Source organism: Symphalangus syndactylus, chromosome 19 (assembly GCF_028878055.3).
Source record: "Symphalangus syndactylus isolate Jambi chromosome 19, NHGRI_mSymSyn1-v2.1_pri, whole genome shotgun sequence".
Lineage (NCBI taxonomy): Eukaryota > Metazoa > Chordata > Mammalia > Primates > Hylobatidae > Symphalangus > Symphalangus syndactylus.
In genome coordinates, this window is record NC_072434.2 from 21,714,836 (window position 1) to 21,730,260 (window position 15,425).

At 52.6% G+C, this 15,425-nt stretch overlaps 1 protein-coding gene across 1 annotated transcript in view; it reads right to left on the reverse strand.

Annotated features, from left to right (window-relative positions):
* Positions 1-15,425, reverse strand: part of PKP1 (plakophilin 1) — a 57,301-nt gene that overhangs the window by 10,816 nt on the left and 31,060 nt on the right. Inside the window, exons 5-7 of the mRNA XM_055234085.2 lie at positions 4,911-5,305; positions 1,880-2,024; positions 777-984 (exon numbers count right to left, since the gene is read on the reverse strand). Coding sequence (XP_055090060.1) covers positions 777-984; positions 1,880-2,024; positions 4,911-5,305 — 748 coding nt within the window. The remainder of the gene's footprint in view (positions 1-776; positions 985-1,879; positions 2,025-4,910; positions 5,306-15,425) is intronic.

Sequence of the window (15,425 nt, forward strand, 5' to 3'; positions counted from 1 at the left end):
CAGCCTCAGCCTGGACTCTAGCAAATGGGCCCTACTGAAATGTCACCTTCCAGGTAGCCCTGGTCTATAGAACCTATTGTCTGTCAGTGTCATGAGGCTATTTCTCAATGCCCCAACCAGACTGAAGGTTCCTTGAGGGCAGGGAACATCTCAGAGTTCTCTGTCAAGGCCAAAATTATGCATGTGGAAAGTGATCAAAAAACATTTGATTGATCAGTGGTTTTTAGTATAAATTTTAGCACTTGGAATCTTCTAATGCTGTCTCTTTTCCATCTAAAAGTTATGCCAGAAATACTTATCAGTTGTTACTCTGTACATGGTCTGATCTTCCCAGTCCAATTCTAGGTCTTCACGGTGACCTCTTCCTCTTGTGCCCCGCACCTTGAGTGCCTACCATATTTCTTGAACCCAGGGTAGTTGCTTAAGACCTGTTAACCCCTTCTCCCCTCAGTCTTACTCTCTTTCCATCACCTGGGAATCCCAGGGCTTGTGGAATATGGATCTTGCCTGGACATCAGCCTTCCTCCTTTTGCTCTTTAACCTCAAAAAGATGGTGACCCCTTGTGTGTGTGCACACCACCCAAGGTCACCCTCTGGACACTCCTAATTGGGCCAAGGCCAGTGTCACTAAACTCTCAGGATATTAGCCCCGGGCCAAATCTGCACAGCTCTGTCTTGGCCCAGCCTGGAGAGACTGGCTTGCACCCCAGCCTGGGGCCATAGCCAGTGGCCTTGCACAGCCCCCACGCTGGCTCTCAGTGGCCGTGGCATCCTACCGGTCAGCTGCTTCTGGATCTCGGCGTTCCCGGTTCTCCTCAGGAGGCTGACTGCCTCGCGGATCCCATTCTGTCTCCGGGTCTCCAGCTTGTTGGTGGTGCTCCTGAACACCAGGTTGCGCAGGGCCCCTGCCGCGGCCTGCTGGACGTTCTGGTTGGGGCTGCGGAGGAGGTCCACCAGCTTGCAGATGCCTCCCAACTGATAGACCTGCCACGAGAGAGTCGCCACACTGCCTGGTCAAGGAAGATGAGGCTGACCTAGTCATTCTCTACTCAAAGCTAATTTTTTTTTTTTCAGACCAAAAAAATCTAACAGTTCAGAAATATTCAAGTCAACCAAAATAAATAAGCAGTGTGAGGTCATGATAACTGACCCAGACCAGGAGGCAAAAGACCTGCACTCAGATCCTAGCTCCCATATCCTAGCTCCCATATCCTAGCTCCCATATTCTAGCTGGGAGACCCTCAGCGAGGGTCCCTCCTCTTTCCTGAGTCCTGCTTTCTTCCTCTGGAGAAAGACAGTGAGGACCTGATAAGAAAGTGGATGTAAATACATTTCAAAACCCTAAAGCGCAACACAGACATAGAAATGGATGCAAACTTATCCAGGACTCTGGGAAACACATTTCTGACACTACATCCTTGGGCTGAACTGAAGAGCCCTGTAGTGTCCTTCCTGCCAGCAAAGCTTTGGAGGCATCAACAGGCCCTGTCTTCTATCGTAAGATGCCTGGACAGAGAAGGGGAGTGGGAGAGAGGAAGCAGGTAGGAAGGCAGGAGTCGAGAGGTGGGTAGCAGTCATGTTCTTTAGTGGGATTTGAGAAAGGGCGTTTCTGTTGAACCCGTGGTTGGTATTGAAGTGTCTCTTCCATGACCAATGGAGGAAGTGTACCTGCCTAATGTCCACTTAAACAGAAGGCTTTGCTCTACAGAAAGTTAAGATGCCCAGCTCTAACCTTGGGCAATGAGAAGGCCCCTGGCAGCTAGGCAGGGCAAGAAGAAGCCAATTGCAGATGCCCCCACCCATCTCTAAAAGCAGAGTCAGGCTGACACACCCAGGCCCTGCGCAGGCCCACCAAGGAGGAAGGTATGCAGCCAGCTACCTGTTGCTTGGCAGATTCATCCTGGAAGCAGGTATGCTGGATGTAATAGGCCCCAATGGCCTGGTACTTCTCATCCTGGGAGCTCAGGTACTGCACAGCCTTGGGGATGGTCAGCCCACTGCACTCGATGTCCTCACTGCAGATCCTGCGAAGAACGGGCAGTGGGGGTGGTTACAGGGTGGGCTGGGAGCCCTGCTGAGGGAGCTCAGAATTCCTCCCGGCCACAGTAAGCTGCCACAGCCTCATCTGCCCTCTGGAGAGCCAGAACAAGGCAGCCCAGGCCCACTTAGAGAATACCCCTGGGAATGGCTCCTCTCCTCCAGAGGAGGGAAGGCTACACCCACTGGATTTGCTCCATGTGAGAATAGTGAGCCCCTGGTCACAGTTAATGTCCAAGCAGGTATGTTATCTCTGCACTGAGGAAAAACTCCTCCCTATTCCCTGAGGGGAAGCTTCCCACCCACCTTGCCATCTCTCTTGTTTGTGCCTGGTATTAGGAAAATGGAAGACAATGGCCATGATTCCATCCATCCATCCATCCATCCATCCATCCATCCATCCATCTATCCATCCCCAAGTCCAGCTGGCTCTTACACAAAAATTTTCACATCTACCCTTTCTTCCCAGTCTTATAGCCACCAATTTCCTGATCTTGATCACTTTAATAGTAGCAAGGGACTCTCATATTTGGCTTTCTTCCTCAAGCTCCCCCATCTAAAATTTCATACGCTTTTTACTAGATAAGTGGTCCTAAAACCCTGTTCACTGTGTTGTTCTCTAGCTCTGAAACCATCAGCGGCTTCTCCATACTTCAGGTTCAAGTTTAAACAGCTCGGCCTGATATCCAAGGGCAGGTATTAGGTTGAATCACAGGAAATGACTGTAGTCAACATTTTTTGATCCATAAAACCAGAAATTTCATACATTTTAACCTAATAACCTGGCTCCACTATGAACATTCCCCAGCCCCTGTCCAGGGTCTGCTCCAGCAAGGCTGTCCCCTTCACTGTACCCTGGCCAGGTCGCAGGCATGCCTCAAGGCACGCCACTGGCCCTGCTGACGCCCCACCTCTGTGAAGCCTTCCTAGGGAAGGGAAACCTCTCTGCTAAGAACCTCTCCAGCTCCCCTGGTGTAGAGTCACAGGGTGGTGACTGGCTGTGTCCAGCTTTCAGAGAGGGAGCCCTCTCCTTGTGTTTGACATACCTGGTGGTCAATAAATACTCATGGTTTTAGCTATAGCAACCCAACTTCATTTCTAGGAAAACCACCCAAGGTGCAGAGCTCTCTGGCACTGGGTTAGTAGTACTGCTGCCTGCATTGAGAGAATGTCACCCTGCATTCATCAGTAAAATGTCACCCCAAAATGGCTTGACACTCCTCCCTTCCATATCTCACCTAGAACCTCCACTCAGGGCCTCTGGTTGGGGCAATGAACTGAAGCCAGAGGCTGCCCTGATCAGCCTCCGAGAGAGAGAGGTTTCTTAGTTCTTCTCCAGATCATCCTAAATGCGCCTTACAGCCTTCAAGTAGTTAGGAAAGGTCTAGCTCTACAACAGGGTTCTGCTTATTTTCAGAACAGTGTGGTACCAGTAGGGAAGAGCACAGGATGGAGAGCCAGCTGTGTGGCCTTGGACAAGCTACTTAACATCTCTGTGCCTTGGTTTCTCCTCAGAAATACTCATGCCTGCCTGGCGGCGGGTGTGAGGATTAAAGATGAAGAATGCAAAGCTCCTGAGGCTCTCAGAAAAGGAGTTAATTGTGTAGCTCCAGAACAGCTCTGTATTGTCCCTATCATGGCTGTGTCCCCTGCACTCGTCAAAGAGCCTGGCACGTAGTAGATGCTCAGCAAACGTTTGCCAAATAAATAAATAACAATGAGCAGTAGGTGGTGATGAAGGATAGTTCAAAGGTTCAGGGAGCCCCCAGCCCTGAAGGGCAGGCTTAGTGTCACTCACGACACCTCTGAGTCTGTGGCTCCTAACGGGGCACCCTGTTTGGTCTCCTTTGTTCCCTCTGGGTGATGGCCTTCAACTTCTATGCACAGGAGTTGTGCTCTGTTCTGTAGCACTAGATCATGAAGCCCCACGAAGTCCGTCGGGGTTTTTTTTGTTGTCGTCGTTTGTTTGTTTGAGACAGGGTCTCACTCTGTTGCCCAGGCTGGAGCGCAGTGACACTATCTCAGCTCACTGCAACCTCCACCTCCCGGGCTTAAGTGATTCTCCTGCCTCAGCCTTCTGAGTAGCTGGGACTACAGGCGCCCGCCACCATGCTTGGCTAATTTTTGTATTTTTTTGTAGACACAGGGTTTCACCATGTTGTTCAGGCTGGTCTCAAACTCCTGAGCTCAAGCGCCCTCTACCCCCTCCTGCCTCGGCCTCCCAAAGTGCTGGGATTACAGGCATGAGCCACCACACCCAGGCCATGTCCCTCAGGTTTTATGTCTATTCGTCCTGTTTGTCCTTTGGATTTACCTGTCTTATAACATAACCTGAAACCCATTCTATTCCCATCGTCCATACTGGGGCACACTCCATTGCTCTTTCAGAACATGGATAGAGATTTACATGCCTAAGATCAGAGGTTCTCAAACTCTAGTGTAAATCAGAATCACTGAAGGGCTTGTTAAAATATGCGTTGCTGGGCCCCGCTCCCAGTGTTTCTGAGACAATAGGTCTGGGTGGGTCCCCAAATGAGCATTTCTAACAAATTCCTGGGTGATGCTGATGTTGCTGGTTGGAGGAACACACTTTGAGAACCATTAGCCTCCCTCTGTTCATAAACTGTGACTTTTAAAACCTATACAGTCAATGTCTGTTTCACCTTCACACTAAGAACTTTCTGAGGTCAAGGGCCCATCGGGCCAGGTTCTCCCCATCAGGGAGTCCATCACACTAGGGACAATGAGCTACCCGGGGACAGAAGCTATGTCTCTCCTGTCATCCCAGGAGCCCTTTGCAGGGTGCAGTCAGGCTAAGGGTGTGTCTCCCCACTGGCCCTTCTGGCTCCCCAACCCAGCCCAGCAGCACTCACTTGGAGCTGGCCCTAGAGTGGCCGAAGGACAGGTCCTTGTTGCAGGAGATGGGCGGGATATACACGGGGTCCTGCTTGGAGGCACAAGAGGGCGGGCGCACAGGGCACTTCTTCACGGCCTTCTGACCACTGCAGGTGCTGTAAAAGCTGTAGCGGTTCTGGGTGGTCTTCTGGCCCTTGCTGCCCAGCGTGCCCTTGCGCAGGGTGCCCCGTGGGTCACAGTAGAGGTCGGGCTCACTGCGGCTCGCCTTGATTTTCTGCATGAAGCAGATGTCACTGCCTGCGCCGGTGGTGTTACAGCTGCCCCGGGGGTAGTGCCGGCTCCAGTTCTCCATCTGGCTGTAGGAGCTGAAGCGCCTGTTGTCAGGCTCCCGCTTGAGGGTTCCATTGTAGATCTGGCCAGGGAAAGGGAGAAAAGCTCAGTCAAGGTTCCTAAATGGGGGTGCTGGATCCAGCAAGGTATGAGATACAGCCCTCCCCAGCCCCCATAATAACGCTCATAGAATCCCAGAATGTTTGGCGTGGAAGGAACCTGAGCCATCATCTGATATATTACTTTTCTAACTGCAGGCTGTGACCCATTATGGATTACAAAATCAATTTAGAAGACTGTGGCCATCATTTTTAAAAGATGGAATAGAATAATATATCCTGGAATATAAAATATCAGAGTGCAGTGCAGGTAGTAAAGTCCCACATTGTTTTGTGAAACAGTGTATGGGTACTGGGTTGCAACATACGTGACATACCTAAAGGAGCTACCAGGTGTCATAAGAGGGAGGATGAACCCAGGAAGCCAAGACAGCCCAGGTCTAAATATGTCTTTAGACAGAACAGGTCTAAATATGTCTCAGAAGGCCGGGCGCGGTGGCTCACGCCTGTAATCCCAGCACTCTGGGAGGCCGAGGTGGGTGGATCACGAGGTCGGGAGACCAAGACCATCCTGGCTAACACGGTGAAACCCCATCTCTACTAAAAATACAAAAAATTAGCCGGGCGTGGTGGCGGGCGCCTGTAGTCCCAGCTACTCGGGAGGCTGAGGCAGGAGAATGGCGCGAACCTGGAAGGTGGAGCTTGCAGTGAGCCGAGATCGCGCCACTGCACTCCAGCCTGGGCGACAGAGTGAGACTCCACCTCAAAAAAAAAAAAATCTGTCTGTCTAAATATGTCTCAGAAAAGTAGAGGAGCATGGTCTGCCCAGCTGGGGCACTTCAAGTGAAGCCAGGCTTTATGACGAATGGTGCAGTGTTTCTTTACATGGGTGCTGTCAGCACCTGAGGCGGAACAATTCTTTGCATTTATTACTGTGAATTGCTGTCAAAAAAGTTTGACAACCTCTGATCTGGTCCCACATGGTATAGTCCAGGAGGGGGAGTTGGAGGCCCAGAGAACAGTGAGGTCACTGTTCTAGTAGTCACTCGGTGAGGAAAGGACAAAACCTGGACTTGAGCCTGGATCTCCAAGCCCTATGCCATTCCCAGAAGCCAGCAGCTTCTCACACAGCCAGCCTTCTTTGGCCCCTTATACTCAGCACACAGAAACTTCTATTCTGGCCAGGACTGTTTTCTACTGTTCTTTTCTGCTAAACTCTTCATTTTGCCTCCCCTCTTCCAGGGCAAGAAGCAAAAGGTAACAGGTCACCTCAAAGGCCAAAGAGGGACAATATTCCTGCTCCCTGGGCCCTTTTACAAGGGACTGTGAGCTAGGGGCCTGCGTGCACACATGGAGGCAGGCCTGGGGCTGCAGGGTGAGGTGCAGGGAGGGCCTCCTGGGCTTTGTTGTCAGGCTGGCAATGGGGAGAAGCTGGGCAGAGGCGCAATCCAGCACAAAAACATACAACAGACAATGAGGTGCCTCATGGGCTCTGTGTGAGCCCAAGCGGGGAGTCGGCCTCCTTGGGAGGGGCCTGTGAGGTTGGAGACTTGGTGGGAATTAGCTCTGGAACAGAACTGTCCGAGGAGGACTTTCCCAGGAGCTCACAAGCTGGTGGGTCTGGCCTGCTCCAACTTGTTCTCAGAGTAGAGGATCAACACCGAGTATGATAAAAACATCTCCACACAGGTGCTGACTTAGGACTCACCTTTGCTGGGATGGGCCAGGGCCAAACCCAGCAACCGAGGGCCTGCCCGCCCACCCCTGCCCCTCCCTGAGAGAGAGAGAGAGAGTATGTGTGTGTAGGGGAGGTCATTAGGCAACTGGGTAATTCCCTTCTACACCAGATCTAGCCACACAAGGCTGGGGAGGGGCTGGCTCTCGACTTGGTCCTTTTTCATCTCTGCAGGGAGTCATAGACAGCAGGAAACTCCCATGGTTTGAGCTCCCAGAAAGGCTGGGTGTCAAACCACCAGTCAGAAGTTGCATCCAAAACTCAGAAGCCACAGACTGTTAACCTTGACAATAGCCTGCTCATCCCCTTCACCCACACGCCCAGCTGTGCACTCAGGCAGGCCCAATTTTCTTCCCCAAACTGGGTCAAACCAATCTACCCCAAGGAGAATTGGTGTCTGGTTGTTGGGAGAGGCATAGATGGACAATCATAAGGCATGGGGAGAGGAGCTGGGCAATTTTCTGAGCATCTGGGTATGGAATGCGTGTCCTGCAGATTACAGGCAAAATATGCCATGAAAGCCTTTACAAATGGCCACACCCTCCATTCTCCTCTCAGGGGAAGGAAGGTGGCAGATGACAACATGGAGGGGAAGCCCAGCATTGCCAAAGGGCGAAGAGCCAGCTATGCCTTAAATGGAAACGCAACAAGGAGCACCCTTGTTCTCCATAAACGGCACGCCTGGACATCATCTCAGACACCTGATGAGAAGCCCAAACACTCACCCTGGCCCAAAACCAGCAAAGATGTGATCATGCTGATTAAGTCTCTCAGAGGCTTTGGGCTTTGCTTTCCTGTGCTGGGAAAGAGAGCAGCTGGCAGCCTTGCCAAGTCTCAGCAAGGGTGGGCTGCCCACAGGGAATGGGCATTGGCTGCACCCGCCGGGGAGCGGGCAAGGTGGGGAAGACAGAGACGTCCCCGTGGGACTGCATTTCCCAGCCTCCATCATCAGCCATACCCCAGTGGCATCACCCATTCCTGGGAACCCCACCCCAGCTCCTAGTGTCACGGTGCTGGTGGGCTGTGCTGCCTGAGGACAGCTGGGTATGACTCTTTCCCATCATCATGGCCCTTTGCTGTCACTTTGACAAGCAGGAGTAAAGCCTCCTCTCAGTTAGACCCCATCCTCCCCAAGTACCATGAGGGGGCCTGGATTCCCTCCAAGGCACGAGGAGGTGAACTGCCACCAGCTCTCCCTGCACAAATGGCCTGGGACCTGGATGAAGCCTGCAGCTTTGAAGGCTGAATTGGCAGCAACTGCCTGGGAATCCAGGTGCTTCCTCCAGCTCACTGGGCTGAGACCTACAAAGTGGAGGAAGACCCAAAGTCAAGAACACAGACTCTGGAGCCAGCCTGCCCTGGCCTTGTCAGTTGCCCAATGGGTGGCCTTGGGCAATTACTTAAGCCCAACGTGCCTCAGTTTTTCCATCTGTAAAACTAGTATAATTATACCCAACATAGAGGATTGTTGGGAGAATCCAATGAACTAATGTTAGTAAAGGGGACTCAGGACAGTCCACGACATGAGCGTTTGCTGGGTAGGGACATCATATCCCTCTGACTCTTAGATTGGGCACAGGATGGCTGCCTTAGGACTTGGCTCCTAAAGGAGAGATTTTATGTCACCCGTGACATACCTAAATGAGATACCAGGTGTCATAAGAGGGAGGATGAACCCAGGAAGCCAGGACAGCCCAGGAAAGGTGTATGCACCAGTATCAGAGCCCCATGCTAGTCTCACCCCACAAACACAGAACAGGTCTAAATATGTCTCAGAAAAGTGGAGGAGCATGGTCTGCCCAGATGGGGCACTTCCAGTGAAGCCAGGCTTTATGACGAATGGTGCAGTGTTTCTTTATGTGGGTGCTGTCAGCACCTGAGGCAGAACAATTCTTTGTATAGGCTGTCCCAAGCATCACAGGATGTTAAGTGCCCCAACCTCCAGGCTCTAAATGCCAGTAATGCCTCACAGTCATTGCAAAATGCCCCCATACATTTCCAAACACTGTCTTCCAGGTCCCAAGCGAGCAGCTGCGCCAGAAGAGGATGCACGGGCAGTGCACGTATGTCTGATGCAGGTGGGAGAGCTTCACCGCCAATGCTGGCTCTCCCAGCCACACCCCCACACTCAGATAGCAATCTGCTGGCATTGTCTGGCTGTTTGAATACAAAGGACAGTGACACACACAACCTCTTGTCTGGTTATCCCATGGATCAGAACATTCCAGAGGCTGGAAACTCAATTTCCTGGGAGCGGAGTTGATCACTCTGCCAGACAGCAGGCTAGACTGGACAGCCAGACAGAAATCCAGAGCGTTCTGAGAGACATGTTTCTTCACTTGGGAGACGAGTGGGGCTTTTGAGGGGTCCCACAGTCCAAGGTGAGCCAGGAAAAGCTGCTTTTAGCTAGGAGCCCCCCGGCCAGTCCCTGCTTTGCTGCCTGCTTGTGTAATTCCCCTTCTCCCCTTCCTTCTTGGAGAAGTGGGCTGTTTTAACCCCACACTGAAAGCTCCCCTCTATTCCCGTCCCTCATTAAGTCAGGAAGCTCTCAGAGGCCAACCCCTCCTTTATAGGCAAGGAGACAGTCCCAGTGAAGCAATACAAGCCCCAGATCCAGGGCCTCAAAGAACGGAATATGACCAGTTGCCCCTTGAGAGAGCCGTTCAGTGTGGAGTGGCCCCCAAAGCTGGAAAAGCTCCTGATTGCCCAAATCATCAGATAGGGCAGTAACTAACCATTCAAAAAGAGATGGCATCCTCCTGTCCTTCCATTAGAGAGTCCTTACTGACTCCCCTCTTTTACACCCCTACTGCCCAGGCTGTGGCTCCTGCTCCCATCAGCTTACCACCAGGCCACTCCAGTTCCCCCCCACCGGCCCCTGCCCAGCACCCAGGGCTCTGGTCCCTGCCTTGCGATGGCATCACTCCACCTTCCTCAGGGAAAGCTTTCATCAGCCCTTGCCATGCTGGAGAACCTACAGTGTCTGCTCCTTACAAGACAAACTCAGTCCAGTCCCACCCTGCCTGTCCAGCCATCTCTTCCCCTCCCCAGCACACCTCTCTAAGCTGCCCCATGACCTCAGCCACATCCCAGGCTCCCTGCTTCTGTTCAGATGCTCCTCCACCCTGGACAGCTTTTCCTCACCTGCAGCCTCCCAAATCCTACATTTCTCTAAGGCCTCTTCTCAACCTGTCATCTCCAAAAGGCCTGTTCTAACCCAGCCCTGTCTCCATAACGACCAGAGTTGGAATTACTTGCCCTTAAAGCCAGGGGCCTCTGGTCTTGTTTGTTTTCTAGTTGCTAATGTAGGTTTCTGTCGTTCCCCTGAGCTCTCCAGGGCAAAGATGCCCTTAATTATGCCTAAAACAGGGCTGAGCTCCCAGCAAGAGCTCAGTGAAAGGTGGACTGTGACTGTGAGAATTTGTGCGGGAGATGGAGATTCAGGATGCTGACAGCACTGCAGTTCCCACAGCCTCCAGGGCACAGAAGAGAGAGGAAGCACCATGAGTAAAGTGGGCTGGCGGGAGGTAGGGCTCTTCTAGGCAGGGTGGGGCCGCCTGTGCCGGTGCACAGCATGGGGTCCAGCTGTGATGTCCAGAATGCTTCCCTTTACCGCTTGCCCTGAGAAAAGCACTTGGGTGGTTGAGCCCAGAGAATTCTATCCAACTCTAGCTGGACAGACAGAAGCTGCTGGACTCCTTGGGAGCTGAGTATGATGAAAAGAGTGTCTGTGTCCCCAGCTATTAGCCCATTTTGAAACCAAGCTTCTGGCAGCAGGGTGGGGCCGGCTAAACCGGTTCTCCAGCGAGACACACCCTGGTCTGCCTGCCAAGTCACACACCCAGCAGTGCCCAACAGGGCCATCTTCAGCAGCGTGATCTCCCAAGGCCCTTCTCATGAAAGGGAGTGCACGCACAGTTTCATGGAGTCCTCGTGCCTCTCAGGCCTGGTGAGGGCTCGCTGGAGAAAGAAACTTGATTAGATGCCTTTCAAGGGCAGGTTCCATTTGCCACTTGCCTAGTACCTGCCACTCCCCACTCAGTGCCCAGATGAGGGGCTGTCATGTAGTAGGCATGTAGCGACCCTTATTCATCTTGCTGGGATTTCAGTCAGGACTGGGAGATTCGGCAGAGCTGACCCATCACAAGGGGCACCTCGCATGTGGCTTAGCGGCTCTGCTCTACCCTCTCTAGGGGTTTAGAGAGCACAGGTGCTCTCCCAGCAAGGCTGCCGAGAATGGGGCACACAGGGCTCCAGGTGGTCGAGAATCTTCCCAAAGGGGTAGGGGTGCCTGCTTATTCAGCAGTCTGAGTCAGCATGGGAACCACTGAGGCCTGAGTCACAACAGATGGGACTTCAGCAGGTGGAGTGTCGATCCCTGCCTCCTGACTCCTCTGGGCACGGCTCCTTCTCTGAGAAGCAAGGGGTTCCACCCTGGGCTGGCCCTCCTTTCTTTTCCTGGAACACTGCTTTGGGCAGAGCAGCCCCACTGCTCAGAAGCCCTGATGTCTGGACACAGAGCAATCCCGTTTGGCCTTGGAGGAGGTGTAGTGGGTGTGCCTCACTGTGGGTCCTCAAAGGCAGAGGGACCTGCACCCACAATGCCATCACCAGCACCCCGAGACCAGCAGTGCCCACCCAGGTGAGAACTCCAGAAGGCACTTGCTGAGTGCTGCTGAACTGAAGTCACTAAGTGTCCACTGAGAGAAGGCACAGCAGAAGCCATAAACACCTTGATGCCCAGTGCAGGCACATGTGGCCACCTGAATTTTTTAAAGGTAAAAAAATGTAGGCAGGTGCGGTGGCTCACGCCTGTAATCTCAGCACTTTGGGAGCCTGAGGCGGGAGGATCACGAGGTCAGGAGATCGAGACCACGGTGAAACCCAGTCTCTACTAAAAATACAAAAAAAAAAAAAAATTAGCCAGGCGCGGTGGCGGGCGCCTGTAGTCCCAGCTACTCGGGAGGCTGAGGCAGGAGAATGGTGTGAACCCAGAAAGCAGAGCTTGCAGTGAGCTGAGATCGTGCCACTGCACTCCAGCCTGGGTGACAGAGCAAGACTCTGTCTCAAAAAAAAAAAAAAAAGTAAAAGTTTTGGTGCCCATCCTCAGAGTACAGACTTCCCCAGAGGTCTGGTTAATAATGGTCAGTGTCCCTTATAAGCTTTGAAAAGCAGAAACTGTGAGCATACTTCAATCATACCAGTATTAACAAATGTCTATGGATAACTGAGGACAACTTTTCTAAGTAGAAAATATCCCATAAAACTTTGTAGCTTGTGGGTCTTTCGGGAAGATGCTGCTTTCTCCAGTGAGGCCACAATTCTGGGATAAAGAAGGCATCTTAGCCTCTTGGGCTCCAGGCTCTAAGCCTGCCTGCAAAGGTCAGGTCCATGGCAGTTCCCAAGCCTGGTGTGGGGGCAACATGCACTTGTGCAGCCCAGTGCCTAGCCGACACCTGGTGCTCCATCAACACGCGACTATGCCAGCTCCCGCACCAGCTCTGTCTCCACTTCCTGCTCCCTGCCTATTTACTGCACTGTGGGAAAAAGCAGGTTTTCCGAAATGTTTCTCTTTTACCTTTCCCCCTCTACACCTGAGAAATAGGTTTTTCTCAGCTCTGAACACTGCTAGGATGGGTTTGGAAACAAGAATCTAAGGTTTCATACACAGACATGTCTGTTTCCTTTTGGAAGGGAAATCCCTGGCAGGTGTTTGCCACTTCAGATGCAGCTCTCACAGCCCGAGTGGTGGAGGACCCCTGGCCCTCAGCCATCTCCCTTCCATGGCCCCAGAGAAGTGGAAGTCATGGTCATTCTGCCCTCCAGGAGCCCCATGTTCTGAGGTCATAGCTTCTGGCTTTCAAACCCAGAGGCCGGTTCAATTGTCCCAGTGATGGTTCACCATGAAGAGGGAAAGCTGAGGGGGCCGTTCTGATATGAAATAACTCCTGGAGTCCTGAATGATGGGCCAGCACCTCAGAAGAGCACCCCTGAGGGTCAGGAAGATCCCACTGGGCCAGATGCCCCCCACCCTATACTGGGAAGTTGGAGGGAGAGGCTGGCTACCCCCAGAGCCACCCCATGCACTGGAACAGGAGGTGCTTCTCAGCCCTGGGAAGAGGAGAGCCAAAGGCTGGGAAGTAGCAGCATCCTGAAGGGCAGATGCTTACCTGGCCCAGAAAAGAGGTCCCTGGAGACCCAAAGGTGGAAAGAAACCACTCCTCCTGGTTACACTTTTTGTTTGTTTGCTTGTTTGACACAGATCTGTAGCCCAGGCTGGAGTGGAGTGGTGCCATCATGGCGCACTGCAGCCTCGACCTCCTGGGCTGAAACAATCCTTCCACCTCAGCCTCTCAAGCAGATGGGACCACAGGTGCACACCACCATGCCCAGCTGATTTTTAACTGTTTTGTGAGACAGGGTCTCCCTATGTTGCCCAGGCTGGTCTCAAACTTCTGGCTTCAAGTTATCCTCCTGCCTCAGCCTCCCAGAGTGCTGGGATTACAGGTGTGAGCCACTGTGCCTGGCCTGTTAGTCAAGAATTTTACATGAAGGGAGAGACACTTGGCTGGGCCCTTCAGTGCTTGGGTAACAGATCTTACCTTTGGAAGAGGTGCATGTGTGCACGCACACTCACACACATGGACACACACTTCTATATGCACTCCCCACCTGCCCACATGGGACACGCATCCCATGCCAAAGGTGGACTCAGGTAGGGAAGGTCTTTGGAAGTTGCTTGAGCATATCCTGAACACCATCGCCGGTGTGGCACTTCCCAGTGTGCAAAGGGCTTCCCCGTTCATCACCTTGTCATTATCTCCCACCTGGACAATGAGGTGGCAGGGCAGAGAGCAGCAGCTGTGTTCTGTTTGTGAGCGTATTAAGCTCAGAGAATTTTAGACTGGTCCAAGGCCATGCAGCTAAGATGGGGCAGACCCTAAGCCAGGACTCAGGTCTTTGGTGTCTCTTACAGTGATTGTCCTCCAGCCACTCTGCTACCAGAGTCTGGTGACACAAACAAAGCCTACAGGGCAAAGAGTCTCTGTAGCTAAGGGGCCCTCTACAGAAACTCTAGCATCTCTGGCCAGTTGCTGGCCCCAACTCCTGGAAGACCCCATCCCCAGTGGTTCTAGACACAGGGGGTGCCAGCCCTTCTTCTTTGAGCCAACTGTGGGAGGTTCTTGAAGACATTTAAGAAGTGTGTAGTTGCTTAGCCGTGTGTCACAATTCTAATGCCCAAAGACCTGGGCTGGAAGACCATCTGTCCCAAGGGATGCCAGGCCTGTGGGCAAGGAGACCTTGTGATCATGATAACTGCTCTGTCCTGGCCAGGACCATGAGAATGAAGGTGCAGTGAGTGATGGGAATGTGACTGTTTGGTTCCTCTCCAGCCACCCTTAGTGGTGCTCTAAACACACCACTGAACACACACAATTGGAGGTGAGTAAACAGGGACTCATGTTAAAGCTGGTACCTAAAGCTGAGCCCTGGATCTTCTGGAATTAGTCCAGTCTTGCTGAGCTTCTGGGGTAGCCAGGAAGGAAGAGGAGGGAAGGATGGGTCTCTGGCTACCCGTGAGCACCCCAACTCAGATCCCAGCACTGTGGGGCCTCCTGAGAGCTGATTAGGACCCCAGGTAGATATGAAAGAAGCTTGAGGACTTCCTGGGGGCCCTTCCAGATTGGCCACAGAGGGCAATCCTCCTACAGGGCTCAGCACCCAGCAGGCCCTGGTGAGTCCAGAGAACTGTAGATGCTCAGTCAGAAATATCCATCTTAAATGCGCCAGGCGTGGGGTAGGTCACCTCGGTGAGGGCAGAGGGCTCTACTTCATGGCTCTTCTCTTCGGGCCTCAGCTCTCCTACCTTGCCTGCTTTGGGAAAATTATCCTGACCATTAGCATATGACCCGGAGTCTCCCCCAAGTGCTGGCAACGCACTACTGATGGCTGTGGGGTGACTCCAGGGAAGTCAAGGACACAGCAATAACTAACATTGAAACTCATAGAAAGGACTTCTTTTTCCCATTTTGATTACCACAAGGAGAAAGTCTAGCTGGGTGTTAATATGTTTATTAAATATTTGCCAACCTCTCTTTTTAAGAAAACAAAACAAGGCCGGGCGCGGTGGCTCAAGCCTGTAATCCCAGCACTTTGGGAGGCCGAGGCGGGCGGATCACGAGGTCAGGAGATCGAGACCATCCTGGCTAACACGGTGAAACCCTGTCTCTACTAAAAATACAAAAAATTAGCCGGGCGTGTTGGCGGGCGCCTGTAGTGCCAGCTCCTCGGGAGGCTGAGGCAGGAGAATGGCCTGAACCCGGGAGGCGGAGCTTGCAGTGAGCCGAGATCGCGCCACTGCACTCCAGCCTGGGTGACACAGCAAGACTCCGTCTCAAAAAAAAAAA